The following is an 18,367-nucleotide window of genomic DNA, read 5'->3' on the forward strand; positions in this document are numbered from 1 at the left end:
AAAATATTCAAGTGTTCCTGAAAGTTAAGTTTTCCCTTCAATATACATAAATTAATGTATTCTGATATCAAAGATTTTCTTTTCCACAGCTCAGAAACACCTCAGCTGGCAAAAAAATTTCAATAGTTCCAAAAAATGGTTTAAATATTTCATCTTTGTACAATGGTTTCATCAGTGGAAGACAAAGGCAGAAGAAAAATTATGCCTAGACTATTCTACAGCTGGAAGAATCGTGGCAGAGACAGATAAAGAAGCTAAGTACACCCATCTGCCTCTCTGGGAAATACAGATTTTCTGTCTCTGTCTTAGAGAAAAATCTGAGTCTCATGGATTCCAAGTCTTCCTTGTGCTAGGCCTGGAGCCTGCAGTCAGAGGAGATGGGGTGTGCTGACCCTCACACAGAAACTTACCACCTGTATAGCCCCTCCAAGCTCTATTTTCAAAATTTTTTTACAATTTACCACGTACCACCTCCACCCCTTCCTCTTCACATGACTCAGCAGGGAGGGACCTTCCCCGGCTGCGAAAGGTGAACCTTCATCAGGGAGAATTGCACTTCCCAGCTTTTGCAGCCTAAGGTAAAAGGCAGCCCAATGTCACAAAACTTACATATTCAAGGTCTCAGCTCCTGCCCTACCTAGAAAAGTGATGTCCTTGCAAAGAACATCGTGTGCTAGGGCAACAGAAACCTGGGATCTCCAGTTTCCCACCTGTCCCGTCAATGCTGCTCAGTAGCATCAGTAGCCAATGGTTTTTCCATCAGGATTCTTCTGCTGCCTCTCTACCTGATTTGGGTCGTCTCAAGGGCCTGGCATGAACTAGAAACCTCAGGTGAGCAAATGCAGGTGTAACATATAGCACTTTGCCTTCCTCTAAATGTCTCCATTTTTAAAAAACACTTGCTATTTCTTAGAAATAAAAGAACCTAAAGAGAAATCTTCATAAGAATGAACCTGCATCTTTTAATGAAAAAATATGAACAAGAAAATGGGTTTCAGCTACTGCAAAGAAAGGGCTGACATTTCCTTTTCCTTAGTGGATGACCCAAAGGCAACCAAGAGCAGGGGTTAATGGTCAGTGCCATGGGCTTTACCAAATTCTGCAGGGATTCATACCACATCTCCCTCTTTGCTTAACATTAATATCATTTATGTTACCAAAATGCAATACCTGGAGCTGCTGTTGTGGAAAAAACAGTAAAAAGCAGACAATACTGGAAGACTTAAAGCTATGCCAGAATTACAGTGTGTGGGAAGGCTTCTATATCTGCCAATTTCTGTTGTACAGATTTAACATATAATTTTAATTATAGACTTTACTCTTACTGATGTTATTACTTCAGGTTTAGACAATTGTGCTGATGCAGTTCAAAGGAAACCTGTAAAAATAGATATTGATTTTCTGTAATGTTTTAGAACATTTTTTAGTAGGGAAGCAGATTAAAAACCTGTGGTAGCAAACAAAAATGCTAATGCATTTGTTCTCGAAGTGCAGATTTTTAAAATCAATAAGACTGTATCCCAGGCTATAAAATGAAAGTAATGATAAAAAATTTCCTCTCCTTACATGCCCTTGCTGCATAACAAAACAAAAATTGGTTAGATGGCATGTAAGTATTAATTATATTTTTGCACTCTTCAGAAATTTTAAAGTTTTTAAGAAACCTGTTTTTTTTAATCTGTCAGACCTATAGAAGTAATTTCATGATCCTCCTCCTTTTTCTCATTTTAGAGTTACAATGTTTCATCATGTTATCTGTAGTACCTAAAAATCTGCATTTTCCTTCTTTGAATTACCAGGAATCCAAATTTTACAGTACCTAAAAAGAAGCATAACCATATTTGTATCCTATATAATGCTGATGCTGAACAACAAAGAGCAGTGCTGTAATCTCTGCTTTTCAATACCAGCTCAGCAATATAATGATGTGTCAAAATAATTATTTTGGGTTTTTATCAAAACCATTTCTTCTTTTCTCCTGAGCTGCACTGAAACTGCTCAGGTTTATTTTTAACAATAAATAAATAGAGTTGTTTAAAATCTATATACTATGCATTCTTTTTAAATAAACATTGTTAAAGATTTGTTACGACTCAAAAAACAAGGCAGATTTCATCTTTATCCACCAAGGAACATCTACAGCTTTCCAAATGGTGATTGCAGTAAGTGATCCAAAATGAAGTATTATGGCAAGTAAAAAACAGACATGATTTTATTATAAATATATAAAACTATTAGCATAGTTTAACATGTTTATAGGTAAGTTTTTTAATATGTTTAAACAATAGCAAGTATGGATAATAAACTTTAGTATCAATTCAATGAGCAACATCCCTTTCTATCAAACACATACAGCAGAGTTCAACAGAAAACAGCCCCCCACAGCTAACTGGAACTCAAAAGAGATTTAGATTTGATCACAATCTTTGCAGAGATTTTCTATGGGATTAAGACTCTCTGGGACTCAGTGCAGGAAACGTGAGGGTCCCTACTAAGCACTCACGCTGCACCACCAAAGCCTGGCAGAGAGAGGAGGGAAAAAAAAAAGATCTTTACATTTTCTTGAGGTAAAAAAATAGTCACTTGGCCAGTCAAATACAGGAGAGCACAGCTGAACTGAGAAAAAAAATTTCTGTACCAAAGGAAGTGAAACAGTGCTAATTTTAAGAAAAAAATGAACTAGATTCCTTCCTACTCAAGAACAGAGCACACTATTTTTTGTTTAGAATACCTCAGGTGAAAAGCACTCCTGTGCAGGAGGTTCCCTCTCTCCAGTTCTAACTGGAAGTGTAAAGTGTTCAGAAAAAAAGAAACCTTGACTGGACGAGGTAGCTTTCTGATTTAATTCTAGTATGTGCAGATTAAGCATGTGCCTTTTTCTATGCCTTGTTTCCAATAAATATTTGCAGCTGTTCTGTCTGTTTTGGACACAGGGACCAAACCTCACAAACAGAAACCCCAGGGGTTATCCAGCACGTGTGCATTTCATATGCAACAAGACAAGAGAATAATTGGTGCTGGGGACAAGAGAAAGCATATTCTGTAACAATGAAGATGGCTTTCTATCATGAAATATGGGGGTACACACCTAAATCTGAGAGTTTTCAGAGCTGGTGAAAAGCTATGTATTTCTCAATGTATTTTTCAACTATGATAATTATCATAATATCATATATCATTATATTATAATATCATATATAATAATCAGATATAATTAGCATTATAATTCTCATCCACACATGTGTCCAGACAGACAACTCTTTGAGAGTCAAAAGGGCATTTAGCCAGGACATCAAGGCCCAGATCAATAATAGCATGTACTGTAAGCAACATAGATCTAACTGCAGGAAAGCTGATTATTTTCCTGCCAGACCGAAAAGAGCCATAGTGTTGGTTAGGCAGTTGAATTTCTAGCAAGTGATTGTGGAATCACCTTCAGTATTTTGCAGAATGTTGTGCCCACTGTTACAGAAGCACTACACAAAGTCCCATCTCCATTAACTTTGCTCCACGTTCCCAGTGTCTGACCATCCTTTTGCCCTCCTATCAAGGGACAGAGGATGCAAAAATACTACCTATTTCAACAGATGTATTTTATAATGGCACACCCAAAACTATTCTATCTATTTCAACCTTGGGCTGAAGTTTCCAAATGCTGAAAAAGATATCCAGGAAAAAAGGTCAAGTTCTCTACTTTGATAAGACAGGAATATGTTCACAGAATTAAAAAGTGGAACAAGGGAAACTAAAGTTATGTGCTCTGTTAACCACCTGCAAATCAAGCTTCATGTATTTAACATTTTTTTAAAAGTTTCATAGAATCATAGAATCATAGAATTGGCTGGGGTGAAAGGGACCTCAGAGATCAAGTCCAACCCTTGATCCACTACCACTGCAGTTACCAGACCATGGCACTGAGTGCCACATCCAGTCTCTTTTTAAATATCTCCAGGGATGGAGAATCCACCACTTCCCAGGGCAGCCCATTCCAATGCTTGATCACCCTCTCAGTAAAGAAATTCTTTCTAATGTCCAACCTAAACTTCCTCTGGCACAACTTAAGACCGTGCCCTCTTGTCTTGTTGAAAGTCGCCTGGGAAAAGAGACCAACCCCCACTTGGCTACAACCTCCTTTCAAAACTCAAAGGAATACAATGAAAATCTGAGTATGAATATCTGTTTCACAGAGATAGCTTCCACTAATGCATAAATTTCCCGCAATGAAATATTAAGCATTTCTCATTAATCTTAATTTGCCTTTCTAGAAATAGCACATTATTCATTTTTATGATGTACACTATGTAATGGTGTCCAACAAGGACTATTTACTACATTCAAACTGAAAGAGTAGAAATCCACAATATCAGCTAAGCCACCATATCCACTGTATTTAGTACAAACTTCGGGAAAATTTAATTTTCATTTGATGCTGTGTTATCTGCAAAAGTAAGTAACCATACATACACCATACTGAGAAATAAATCTTTACTGAAAACACATAGGATGGAGAAAGCATGTTAACAATTAGTGAAACTTTGGACAATATACCAATTCCATGGCAATTTTCCTTTGAAGCTACATCAGTTATATAATCAAACAAAATTTTCATTACTAATAAGAGACAAAGGGTGACTATGTTCTACAATATAACACATAAAAATACTACTTAATGGTAAGTGCAAAAAAGTGACTAAGCTCATATGTTGTCAGGGAAGGACTGGAAGATGTTGAATTTTTTCCAATTATAAGCGTCACTACTCAGGTTTAGTTTCTTCCTCTAAAAAAAAATGAATTGTCAATTTAATTACAAAAGTAGTATACAGAAATATTCATTACTATTCTTTGTCTAGCATATTTATGTCTCATTTAGAGAAAAGAACTGTTTAACTAGCTGCCATATTAATTCTACACCACTAGAAGGTGCTCCTCTGTTGAAAGATAATTATTTCTGCCTGAATTGCTTCTCAAAGATAATTTTTCTCTGTGGTTCTGGCCAGTTGCTTACACAGCCTGTGTAACCTACAGAATTGCAACAACCATCCCTGCTATACAGCTTGAGGGCCTCATATGCCATAACCATTATCACAGGATGAAAATAACAGAACTGTTATCACTCACTTTCTTGATAAATCTGAATCCCTGCTGAGCAGCTTAGTTTTGCTGGAAGGTGAGGCATGGAAACCGTGGTGGAGCTGATGCATTTTAAAGAGCCACAGTTTCTGTAAGGTTAGGAAAAACTCATTCCAGGAGTAACTTAGGGCAGAACACATTCCTACAGAGACATTTGCACACTTGTCTGAAGGCTAAAGGAGAGTCCAATGTAAAAAAAAAAAAAACCCTATAAGAAAACCATACACACATAAAGATATGATCTACACCGATTCCACATCAACTGTATCAGGACACCAAACCATATCTGGAAATCCAAGGATGAATCATTTGTATTTCATATACAACCTTTTATGAGTTTCAACCAACTTAAGATTCAGTTTGACACCTAGAAAGGCATTCTGATAACCTCTGGGTACACACAGATGTGTCTGTAAGCTCTTCACACAGACAACAAAAACCTCAACTGACAGCTGAAACAACTAATTTTCTAATTTTCTAATTAAAAACTTCAGCCTGTGCAATGTCTAGAGAGTTTTATGTCATCTGGGACTGGGCAAGGTTTTGCTGAGAAGTGGGAGAGGGGAAAAGAGGATGGACTGATGGGCTAAGGTGAGATTTTGACTCTTAAGTGCAGACTTTGAAAAGTGACCACTAAGGAACTTCTAAGGAAAGGGTATACTTGGAGAGCCTGGATTTCATCAACACTTCAAGCCCAGACAGTGGCTGTTAAAGGATGTTTTCACAGACAGATGGTAAAGGAAGAAAGTCTCCATGCAGCTCAAACAGTTTAAAACATTAAAAAACAAAGTTCCTCTCCCAGGGAAGATCTGGTGAGGATACATCCATGTGGCCTTTCCCCAGCACAGTACAATCCTCCACTTGACCACTCTGCAGAGCCTGTGGGAAAAGGCTGACCAAGCTCAGAGGTTACTCAGATAGAGTTTAATTCACCAGACATGTCTGAATGATTGAAATTGAAATAGGCAAAGGAGAATGGTGCTGGTGAACTGTTTGGGAAGAAAGCCTTTTCCATACACATCTAAATGTGCAAAAGGCAGTTTTCTGGGAAATCTGATACTACTACAGAAGAGCATTCTACCTCCAAAGGTGCATCTGTCCAACTTTTAGCTGGATTATATTTTACAGAGTTTAGAATGTATGAGAGAGGAAAAATAAAGACATGCCAGTGATACAGCTTTCAGGTCAGAATGCTTTACATGCAGCAGGACAGTGTACAGCATCTTAATCTTCAAATAGGGAAAAAAAAACCTCTCCATCTTAAAATGCTGGTGTCTTAACAAGAAACAGGCACAGCTAATACTACCTGGCACTAGTTTCCTTGTGTTTATGGGCCACTTTTTCAGTTTTGCTGCTTAGCATTTCCAGATCTTTCACAGGAAGATCCCCTCTCAGAGTAAGGAATAGGGTCAATAGAGTCTTCAATAGAGTAAAAAATGTCTTTGCTCGTTTTGAAGTAGTAGTTGTTTTAGTAATATCTTGTTAGTCTACATCTTGAAAAATAACCATAAATTTAATCATGAGGCATTTACAATGGTCACAAAATATCCACTGAGATTCCTTGAGAGGTCTAGTTATAAAGGGGTTGGACTTTGAATACTATGAATTAGTCACAAAATGACTTTCTTAGTCATTTTTCTTAGTGCCAAAGACACCCAAGTGACACTGACATACTTAGGAAGACACATGCTCTTCCATCTGTCATACATAACACCAAGAAAATGGCTGGAACAGGATTAACCTGCTTCCCTTAGCAAGACATGTGAGAGGGCTTTATGGCATGCCTCGTGAGGGATAAGGTTTGTAATTATAAAAATGAAAAAGAAGGATTGAATATGTACTTACATTGAACATACCACAGTGTTAAGTAAATGAGAATTTCTACACTCAGTTTCTGTCTTGTAATTACATCAGGTGACAATCTGATTTCCAGGGCATTACCCACAGGAGAAGGTGAGGGAAGAGCCTGTGCTCTGCAGGAAACAGGGTAACTCCAAGGAAAAGGCTTGCTGGGAGTAGCTGATCAGGAACTTCACAGAAGATCCACATAAAACATTAGGTTTTCATTTATTCTTCACTTCCTATACCTCACAAAACTCCAAAACATTATACTGTCAAAAATTAAGATCCATCTTAATCTTACATCTATGAACACAGATGAGCTAAAGAGCTAGGACATTTGTGGTTTTCTGTTATTTAGAGCTGAGTTCCCTCAGATTTTAGGCTTTGTTCCCTTTCTTTCAAGTAAACTAAAATTAAACAATGCTGTAACAACTTTCTAGGAACATTTTCCTCACTCCTGCCTTATCCTTTTATGCCCTCTCTGCCACAACATCTAATTTCCATTATCTGTTTAGCATGACTGAATTTTACTAAATCTTGTACAGATCTAGTTTCTTCGTTGCTTTAGTATTAAATGAAAGTGTGCTTCTGAGAAGACACATATTGCATCAGTATTCCAGAAATAGAAAACATTATTTAGCATGTGCATAAGGAAGCCTACAAAGCCCTAAGCAGCTGCCTGCCTTAAAAGACCACACCCCACTGCTGCAGATGAAGGATGAATTCAAGGCAATTTAAATGACAGGTCAACCTCAGCAGAAGATTCTGCCTCTTCTCAACAGACAATTGGTTTTTAGATTCTCAGTTTATCTGGACTTCAAACAACTGGCCAAACCCAACAAGTTTCCCAGCATCTTAAGAGAAGCAGGAGAATAAAGAACATGGTTAATTTGGGGGTTTATAAGTATATCTGAAACTCTGAGAGAAACTTGCTTCTTAGTAATAGGTAGGCAGGAACAAAGACTACTGCTAACTACTACCTTTATTATTTGTCTTCAGATTGCTGTCAAAGGCATCTAAAAATAGGCATATTTTTGTTTGAACTCTGAACAAATTTTTGGAGGCTGAGAAACTATTCTGGGAGCTATCAGTACAGTCTTTCCTACTCCTATACTTTATCCTAGCACCCACAGGGGGTTACTGTCAGATACTGAGCCAGAAGCATCACTGGTTTAACACTCGAAGTTTTCAATGTTCTAAAGTCTTATAATCATAAAATAATATGTGATAATCACATCAGAATCAGCTACTTTGCCACAACATATTCAGTGGTAAATTTGAATGCGCAAAAGATTAATTGTTATCATTCTAGGTAATTGATAGATGTGTAAGACAAAGGAAAGGGCAGAATTTACTATGTTAGAAGTGAAACAGGAAGATAAGGCAATGTGGAAACGTGAAAAATCACCCATGTCATAACAAATGAGTTTCCTGCATCTTTGTTTGGTTAAGTAATCTCAGAAATCTTAAAGTCCTACTTTGCTGATCTTAAGGGAGAGCATCACTTTAAGCATTTTCTATTAAACAGGAAAACACTCAGTGTTTTTCTGATTCCTATTTTCATCATTAAAATATCATCATAACAGTCATATTGCAGCAGCAATATATATTAGTCAGCATTTTCACTTGAAAATTAAAAAGAAGAGCGTTGCTCCCAAAACACCTATGCAGTTACCTGCCCTTTTGCTGTCCTGGATGGCTGCATAACTACACAAAGTAGAAGTTTTAATGAAGTCTTCATCATGGGACAAAAGAACCCAAACATGCTGGTGACTGGGCCATAACACCTGAGGGCTATTTGTGAATTACAAGTCAAAGCATTTCTAAAAAGTATTTATGTGATATATGGTAGAATTAACTCTGCTTTGGACTTAAATGCAGCTCTGGAGCAAAATATGGTAGATGGGTAAGGAAAACTTACTTAGAAAACTGAGGAGACGAATATTTTAGCTGAACCAAGCTTTGAGAAAATTTGGATGAAAAGTTCTTTGTTTGTAAAAGGTACATCAGGCCACTGCTTCTTCCAGTGAGTTATTCAATGTGTAAAATTCATGTCTCAGTTCACCTTGCCCTGAGGCTCCACTGCTACCTCTACCCAGATGCCCAGCCTGCCCCTGGGAGGCTTCTTTCCCACCTGGAGGCAGGTGTTTTGTTTTGGTGTTTTGTTTTTGCTTTGGTGTTTTTTTCTGGGTTTGTCTTTTTTTTTTTTTTTTTTTTTTGGGGGGGGGGGTCGAAAGGGTCAATTTTGTTGTTTTTTTTAAAAAGGAAATATAATTTCATAAAGCAGTCCCACTGTCTGATTTGGAGTCCCAGCAGGCTCACACATAGAGAAATGCTGTGTGGTACGTAAAGGACTTTAATTTCATGCCACTCTAACAGTCCTAGGGGCCCTTTGAAAGGACATAGGATGACCATGGAGATCATGTTCTCCTTGGGGCTCTCCATTGATCACACAGCAAGGTGATGTTCCACATTAAGACTGTCTCCATCTCCTTGTGGTATGGAATAAGGGTAGAAGAAATCTGTCCCTGCACTAAGCTGCACCTGCATTGTGCCCATCAGGCTGTGCCTGCTAGGAATACACTCACTTCCATTTCTGGAAATCAGGGAAGGGAGACATATTATTGCTTTAAGTGGCAGACATCATTCCAAACTTACTCCCAGCCTCAAATGGAAAGAAAAATCTGGAAGTCATGTCAAAAAGATCAAAACACACAGCTGACACATTAAGTAGCAATGAACTTATTTTTAGTTTTCAGTCACTGGATGCTAAATATTCTCTAGAGCATTCCCATTACGGATAATCTGACACAAGTAACTTTTCTTGCAGTCTCACGCTGCTGCTTGGGGAGGGAGAGACAAGCCTCCAGTACAATCAAAGCTTTCACTGAAGAGAGAATAATCTTTTTGTAGGTACTGCCTGTACCAATTAAACTCTATCACTTACTACCCAAAGGTAAGATGGTATCAGACTGATTCCACAATTAATGCAAAGAGCAGATGATGGCAGTCCTCTCCTTGAGCCCCACGAGAGGAAGCATAACTAAGTTATGGCTCTTCTTAAAATCCAAAAGTAAAAGAAGAAATTAAGAGGTCACATGCACGCTTTTTATTTATATTTCAAAGGCCACTTGTGGTCTCCCTCATGAATGATGTAAAGTTTATTTTAAACTGATATCTTAATTACTGGCAATATGCCAGAGCTGGAATCTGATGAGCCTGCACTCACTCAGAGGCTGGCTCAGAGCTTCTCTTTTTTTATGTTTGTTTTTGTTGTGTGTTTTTAAAAGAGGATTCTGGTTCTAGAAAATGCTTGCTCACAGTCATTTCTGTGTTATTATTAGCAAACTGTTAGATTGGCCCCTAGGTACGCATTTTTTAGGATCAAAATAACCTTATTGTAGTGCTCCGATATTTTACTGGAAACAAGAGGTGAACTGACTGTGAAATAATAATCAGAACAGACCTTGGTCATTGTCATTGATATTCATACTGAACAGGCTCTGGAAAACAGTACTGCTTTATCAGCTGTCATATCACTTGCTTTTTATTAGGCTGAAGTCATAGATGAAAAAGAAAAAGCTAGAACAAAGTTGCTGGGTACTAGCTGACAAATCTTATTGTAATGTAAGATAGAGGGCTGACAAAAGAAAAGAATATGCTCTATCAGTCAGGTTAGAATTTGATGCAAGTATTGCCATACAACCATCCCTTATTCCCACAGATGGTGGCACAGTTGTTCATTTAATTAAATTACTCTCAAACAAGAGCAGGAATCAATCTGGCTGAAAAAACAACCATTTAAAAGTCCTTTTTTTTTTTTTTTTTTTTTTCTTCAAAATAAATCACATTTGGTACATCAGCTCTTGTGCAACTGCCACTATGGAAGTGATATGCCATAGCAATACTGGCAGCAATACCAGGGTCTAGATTTTACACTAAGATAACTCCTAATATATCAGTATACTAATTTATCATGTACATATTACTGTATAAATTTATCCTATATCTGTTATATATGTAACAGATTCACTTTTCTTATGTATTGCACCATCCTCCTGACTAAATACTACACTGCCTAACTTCCTCTTGTAGGAAGCTGTCACACAATTTAATTTCCAGCATAAAAGCACATGGTGAATTATGTTTATAAGAGGTTTACAATATCTTTTCAAGCTTCCCAGATAAATTTTTTTACAGAAGGAATAATGGTTTCAGACAGCAGGTCCTCAGTGGGTGTTTTGTTTAAAAATGTCTGTCATGAAATTGCTCCCAGCATGGCAGTACTGTCCATTAAAAAATTTGCAGCATTAGTGAGCACCTACAGCTCAGTGCAATTCCTATAATGGCTGTTTTATTTATTCACTTCAGTATCTGTGAGGCTCAGATTAACATTTCATTCTAAGCAAACTGAATTTTGTGAACATCTGTAAGAGAGCAACCCATTAAACTGAACATTCAATTGCTATTAAATTGGACTATTCAATCGCTCTGATTTGCTTTCTGTACTTAAGAGTTCCCTATTTTAAGAAACATGGCCTTAGTTCTATATATCATGTTTTCCTTAAATTGTTATAACATATTAAATATTTATTTTATCATAGAATAATTTGGGTGGGAAGGGAACTCTAAAGGTCACCCAGTCCAACCCCCCTGCAGTAAGCAGGGACACCCTCAACTAGATCAGGTTGCTGAGAGCCTTGTCAAGCCTCACCTTGAACTATGATTCTATAGAATCATAGAATCATAGAATTGGCTGGGTTGGAAGGGACCTCAGAGATCATCAAGTCCAACCCTTGATCCACTACCGCTGCAGTTACCAGACCATGGCACTGAGTGCCACATCCAGTCTCTTTTTAAATATCTCCAGGGATGGAGAATCCACTACTTCCCAGGGCAGCGCATTCCAATGCCTGATCACCCTCTCTGTAAAGAATTTTTTCCTAATATCCAACCTAAACCTCCCCTGGCAGAGCTTAAGTCCATGCCTTCTTGTCCTGCTGAGGGTTGCCTGGGAAAAGAGACCAACCCCCACCTGGCTCCAACCTCCTTTCAGGGAGTTGTAGAGAGTGATGAGGTCTCCTCTGAGCCTCCTCTTCTCCAGGCTGAACAGCCCCAGCTCCCTCAGCCTCTCCTCATAGGATCTGTGCTGGAGTCCCTTCACCAGCCTGGTTGCCCTCCTTTGGACCTGCTCCAGGACCTCAATCTCCTTCCTGAACTGAGGGGCCCAGAACTGGACACAGGACTCGAGGTGTGGCCTCACCAGCGCTGAGGAATGAGGAATGAGGCCTCAACCACCTCCCTGGGCAACCTGTTCCGTTTTTCCACTACCCTCATGCTAAAGAATTTTTTCCTAATATCCAATCTAAATCTACTTTTCTCTAATTTAAAACCTCTGCCCTTTGTGTTATCACTATAAGCCCTTATACAGCCCTTATCTCCAGCCTTCCTATAGGCCCCGTTCAGACACTGGAAGGTCACTATTTAGGTCTCCCCTGAGCCTTCTTTTCTCCAGGCTGAACAACCCCAGCTCCCTCAGCCTGGCTTCATAGGAGAGCTGTTTCATCCATGTAATTTAGAAGGGAACTTACGCATGTAAAACCAGGCACACTCTTTGGCAATTCAATGAAGTCCAGCCTCTGTAACCACAGGCTTTTCACCAAATTTTAATACATCTTTACAGTCACTTAGCATCAGAAAAATGTGCAGGCATACTTGTAGTGAGCATGGTTTTTTAAAACTGATGAATCTAATATGGAGCATAAACTAAGGATTATTGCACATGGAAAACAGTCAGAGCAAAAATACCAGACTAAGAAAATTAAAATATTACTCTTCCAAGTATATTGCTCATTTATTCACACTGCTAAAAGCCTATTCAAATGAAATACTATTTTAAATTTACATGATAAATAATATATATATAGATAGTGACACAAAATGCACAACCTGAACTTTGGTTCAACCCCCAAACTCAGAATTTGGGCCTGAGTTTGGAGTACAGAATTGCAAATGCACATCTGATGAGAAGGTGGCAATTAAAACATACACTTTCTACACTCTAAATACTGTATAATTTTCCAGACAGTGTCCCAGAGCCACTTGTAAAATGTGCAAGAGCTTATTCGGGAATTTCTTCTAAGTTAGGATTTAAGATTTTAATGCATTTTCTGAATGCATAGTGTCATAAAAGGGGGTCAGTTTGTAAGCTCTTTCTACTTTTAATAAAGAAATCTCTAAGTACAAAGAAGATATGCTGGTCCCTGCCTGAAGTAACTCTCTCATGCAGAACAAAACATAACAGGGGTACATACCCTTATCTTTTATTTTCCAAACTTCCAATATTCATCTATGGCCTTTCATTTTCCATTGCAATATAAAAAGAATGGAAGAACACAATAACTAACCCCATAAAAGATATGCTTAGCTTATGAATCAAAAGAATATAGTAACAGCCAAAAGGCAGTTTTAAAATTTCATTGCTTCTGACCATATACCATGAATATATAAATAATGTACTAGATAAAAGCTGTTTTCCTTGGAAATATTTATCATGGGAGATGTCTACCAAATTAAGGAATTTATTTCTTGACGGTAGAGAAAGAAATGTGTTTGTTTTCTAATCTTGTTTTAAGTCAAGAGCAGTGCCTTGTAGAAGTAAGTCCCTGAAGGTTGTAATGAATATTATCAAGAAGAAACATCCGACCATGTTCTCTAGTTGAGATCTATACTTCTCAACAATATAGTTCACCTAGTCTTTTATATCTCTGTAAGTTCAGGGAGACCATGTCTAAATGGTGCTTCCAGCCCTTCTCCTTCCACTTTTAGAAATATAACATGCTTGAACTTAATTCTCTTATTTCTATAGCTCATAATAATCATGGCCATTCATCAGTCAGTGTCTGACACAGATGCTAAGCTGTATTACAGCAGTTCTAGCTACATTATTCCTCTAGTCCACATGCAAACTCAGCAGCAAAAACTACAGAAGGCAAGGGACAGAAGAGCAGGAAGGGCACAGTGAAAGAAAATCCTCTCCATTCCTCTTCAGCTAACGTGAGATGTGCAGACTAATCCTTCTCAATTTCAATTTGCAGCATATGCTGTAAACCAGGATCTGACAGGGGAAAATTGACTGGTGCTGTTTGGTTCCCTGACTGCAAGAAGTTATACACAGGCCACAAGAAACAACCCATCACAGTTTCCTCTACAAACCTAATTTAGCAGAGAAATAAAAATAAATGAACAAGGATCAAAACATAGAATGGTTCTAAGTAATTATACATTAAAAAACACAACTGGATTGTATAGAAAAAAAGGGGACAGAATCAGCAGCTACTTAGAAAGGTAAATTAGGGAAAATAAAAACAACCAAGGGATGAATTCATGAAGAGCTTGATGCCAGAAGATCCAGAGAGCATACCCAATGAGGATCTCAATAAAATAAAGGATTCAAGGCAGTGAATATATTAAAATATTGGCAAATAACTGGCAGTAAAGATGTCAGCATAGATTTAACAAATCTTCTGGACACCCAGAAATACACTCAAGCTGTAAGCACACATCATCATCTCATCAATGTTATGACTACCCACAGGAGCTGGTTTACAGCTAGCATGGCCACATCCATCATCAATACAGTCAGACCCTCAGCCACACAGCCTGCCATCTGCTCACACTCCATCACAAGCAACACCCTATTTCCACTGACACACTGTGGGGGCAGTTCCACTCCAGCCAACACCAGGTAGGGCTGCCATGGCCCCCAGCTATCTTGGCTGAACAGTCCTTGGCTGTCACAACAGCACTGGCATCCAAGTGATCACATCGGTTCAAGGAGCTGCTGGAGACAACAGCAGAAGCAACTGGTTTTGTATGGGATCAGCTGCCTGAGCTGGCTGACTGCCCCATCACACTCCCAGCAGTGCTGGCTCGAGGCAGGCACCAAAATGATGTGGGAGGGTGGGACTCTGGGCAGATCCACATTGGCTCAAATTGCCATGAAACTCGATGTGCAGCAACGAGCCTCAGATCAGATGGTACTGACGCCCGTATGGGTCACCCAGAACTTAACCATAAATGTCCATAAGCCAGCACTGCCATCAGAAGCAGGAATCTCTTGACTGTTAATTTCCTCCCAATGCTGATCCCTTCTTTGTGCTGCCACAAACATCACTATGACCAGAGATCTGATCCTCACAGAAATAAAAGATGGGTACTGCTAATGTGGGTAAGTTACTTACCTTGTTTCACTGAGAACTGCACAAAAGCACAAAGTAGACACTGAAGGCCAGACAGACCTTCTTTTGGCAGTAATGCTGATTTAAGTCACTTTAAAATCGAAGGTGAGCTACGACCTAGCCATGATATATGCTTACAAATCCAGAAGGAATTATCACAATAACTTACCTAGACAGAATTACTCTGTAGTCAGACTAGAACATATTCCCAAAAAGAAAGTTCACATGTTATGCTGAAGCAGCCTCCTATAATAACTTCTTCCATTGATTATCTGGCCTTCTAGTTTAAAAAAAAAAAAAAAAAAAAAAAGTGCTGGCTGTATGCCATTTCCAAGCACTGGACCTTGCAATAAATTTGCTGGACTGAAGGTTCTGTCCTTCAAGTAAAATTTTAGCAAGTCACCCTCCAATCTTTCCTTTATCCTCTTAGTCCTCTCACTGTAGGGCTTATTTTCCAATTTATCATCAGTGTTATTACTTTTCCATAATTTTCTCCAATTTAACAAAATCATTCCTCAGTTGCAGAAGCCAGAATGGAAAATATTACTGTGACAGTGCTTGCTCCAGAGTCCAGCTATTAAGATAAAATGTCCTCTTGTTCTCTTAAGGGGATATTTTACCCTTATCATTACATTAAGGTAAAACATCTACCAAATAGCCATGATGATGCTCAATTATTTTTCAGAATAAGTGCTTTAAGAGAAGTCAGTATTAAGAGACTCTTATTATGGCTTTGCTTGTTCATTCCTTGACATAAGAGCTTTACATATGATTTATTGAAACAATAGTAATTATTTTTCTATCTTAATAGAACAAGGCAGACTAAGGAAATGGCCTATCACTCATGTGCCTCAAGGTGTTCCAATAACCATCCATCCTGCAGTCCTGCCAGTTTAGAACATAGAAATGTTCATCTAGAATCAGACATTTCAAAGAATGGTGCAGCTGGTGGGAATGAAGTAATCTTTTTCATTATTTCTGGTTATCTCTAAAACTTAGAGCCCTCAGATACCTTTTCTACATTTACATTTACATTTTATCTCATATAAAACAATGACAGGTATTTTTCTGTCTCTACATATTTACACCAAAGTTCTCAGTCTCAAAACTTAATCCAGTGTCATTCCATTCCTTTCAGTCAGTCTGTGTGCAGTAAATCGCCCCGTTTAGTGCCATTTTGTGTATAAAAGCATTTACTGTCATGGTTTTTTCCATTTACTACTGTTCCATTTCACTGACTTGCTCTTGTACAAGATACAGACAGGTCCTGCTTCTCTAGATTTCCTGTTGTCATATGGGAGCTCTTCAACACAGCTCTGCTAACATTACCAACAGCCTCTGCTTCCACTTATATGACTGTTGACAGGACATGGAGTGTCACCGCCTTTTCTCCAGATGGCCAATGAAATCATATAATAAGACTTTTTAAAATGGTCTAAAGGTACAAAGGAGTGTTTTTATAATACTGAAAATCACTCACCTCGCAAATATTTCAAACATGTCAACTTTAACTATTTTTAGCCTTTTTTGCTCATGGGAGCAGACACGGCATTAGTTTCTACAAACAAGTAGGCTTTGATGTATTGAGTTCTATAGAGTTTTAAATATCTGAAGCAATTTATGGCAAAGCTTACAAAATTACAATGAGTAGAAAGCTAAAAGGGGAATTCAGAAGGCCATTATCAGTAGGTCAGTGGATGCATCATGTAACTTACCAAACAGGCGCTGATGGAAGAGAAATTTCCCAGCTATCAGTCCTGTGAGGATTGCAAGCAGCCACAGAATCACCTTCAAAAATATCCAGCCTCCTCCTTCCGGGTATTTATTTGTTACAAAGGAGAAACAATTACCCACAACAATAACATTGGCTTCTGTCTGGCTGTGAGATACTGGGTCCTCAGCAAATATTAAGAAATTAAAGAAGATCACTAAGTAAGCCACAACTAAGCGAGACCATGGGTGCTGGAAGTAGTAGCGGAAGTCTTTACCCATCCTCAGACACTGCAGAACTGCTCTTCACCTGTATGTAAAGACATAAATGCACAATGTTATAGACACATAGGATTCTCAGAACTAAGGAGATACCTGCACATTACAAAATTCACCGTAACTGTGTCATTAGTCATTCTTAACACTTCTGACTTGACTAACAGTGGAAGTTTCAATCAAAAGATACTGTCAGATCCAGGTACAGAAAAACAGAAATTTCTGGGCATTCCACCATAAAACAACAAACAACTGCATATACGTTACACAGAACAGGATTTTTAGTCTCAGACATTTCTATACAAGCTCTTTAAAAGTACAACTCCATACGCAGCATGAAAATACAGCATGTAAGAACATGACTAGCTACTCAGAGTATCTTTCCATCCACATTCCAAAAAATTACAACACACGTTTCACAAACATTCAGGCTAAGCCTAAGCTGAATCTTTCTCTTTATAGGAGAAGCACAGAACAAGCCTGAAGTCCAGGGAACTCTTCTACTGCCTCATCTCTTGGAAGTTTACAAGCGTACACTCCAGCAGCATTAGAAACCTGTGTTTATATGAAGGAATAACATGATGGAAAAACTACTAGTCAATCCTCACAGCTCAGACAGGCCTGTGGAAATCTTTTCATTGACTTCAGGGACTACACCTATAATTAAGCATATTTTCAAAAGCAGAAAATAAGAGTGCCCTGAGAAGACTATTTTGCATGAACATAAAAACTCTATATTGAAACTTGCCTACTTATGAAATACGGCTACATAAAAATGCAACTGAGCATGGTTGACATTTCAGTTGTTGGCCATTTCATTTATTTTTTTCTTTTATTCACAACAAATTAGTTGTTTCATCCTGTTGAACCAATTTGTATGCACAATAATAGAAGGCCTTTGTATTGTGGAACACCGCAGTTATTCAAGGGACACAGAGTGTAGGAAGAAAACAGGAAAAAAAAAAGTATCTAATAATATTGCTTGCTTATTACAACCAGATCGTTGAAGGATACAGTGTACATAGCTGAACAGTACAGATTTTTACCAATGTCATACGCCTCCCAAAAAAAAAAAAAAAAAAAATCTCAGCAAAATACTTCAAAAAAACCCCAACCCAATTGGACAACTCTTCTTGGACATCTGACTAAGTATCACTTTGCAAACTTAG

The 18,367-nt window shown here is 38.2% G+C and overlaps 1 protein-coding gene and 1 long non-coding RNA gene across 5 annotated transcripts in view; one reads left to right on the forward strand and one right to left on the reverse strand.

The window, feature by feature from the left end:
- Nucleotides 1-18,367, reverse strand: part of TMEM117 (transmembrane protein 117) — a 218,502-nt gene that overhangs the window by 183,731 nt on the left and 16,404 nt on the right. For all 4 annotated transcript variants that reach the window (XM_071733565.1, XM_071733564.1, XM_071733566.1 and 1 more), the window contains exon 2: nt 16,928-17,232. In XM_071733565.1, the coding sequence (XP_071589666.1) occupies nt 16,928-17,204 (277 nt within the window). In that variant the 5' untranslated portion in view covers nt 17,205-17,232. The remainder of the gene's footprint in view (nt 1-16,927; nt 17,233-18,367) is intronic.
- Nucleotides 542-18,000, forward strand: LOC139791404 (uncharacterized). Its single transcript, XR_011723914.1, has 2 exons — nt 542-831; nt 17,661-18,000. It is a non-coding gene; the product is annotated as an uncharacterized lncRNA (long non-coding RNA).

Source organism: Heliangelus exortis, chromosome 1 (assembly GCF_036169615.1).
Source record: "Heliangelus exortis chromosome 1, bHelExo1.hap1, whole genome shotgun sequence".
NCBI lineage: Eukaryota > Metazoa > Chordata > Aves > Apodiformes > Trochilidae > Heliangelus > Heliangelus exortis.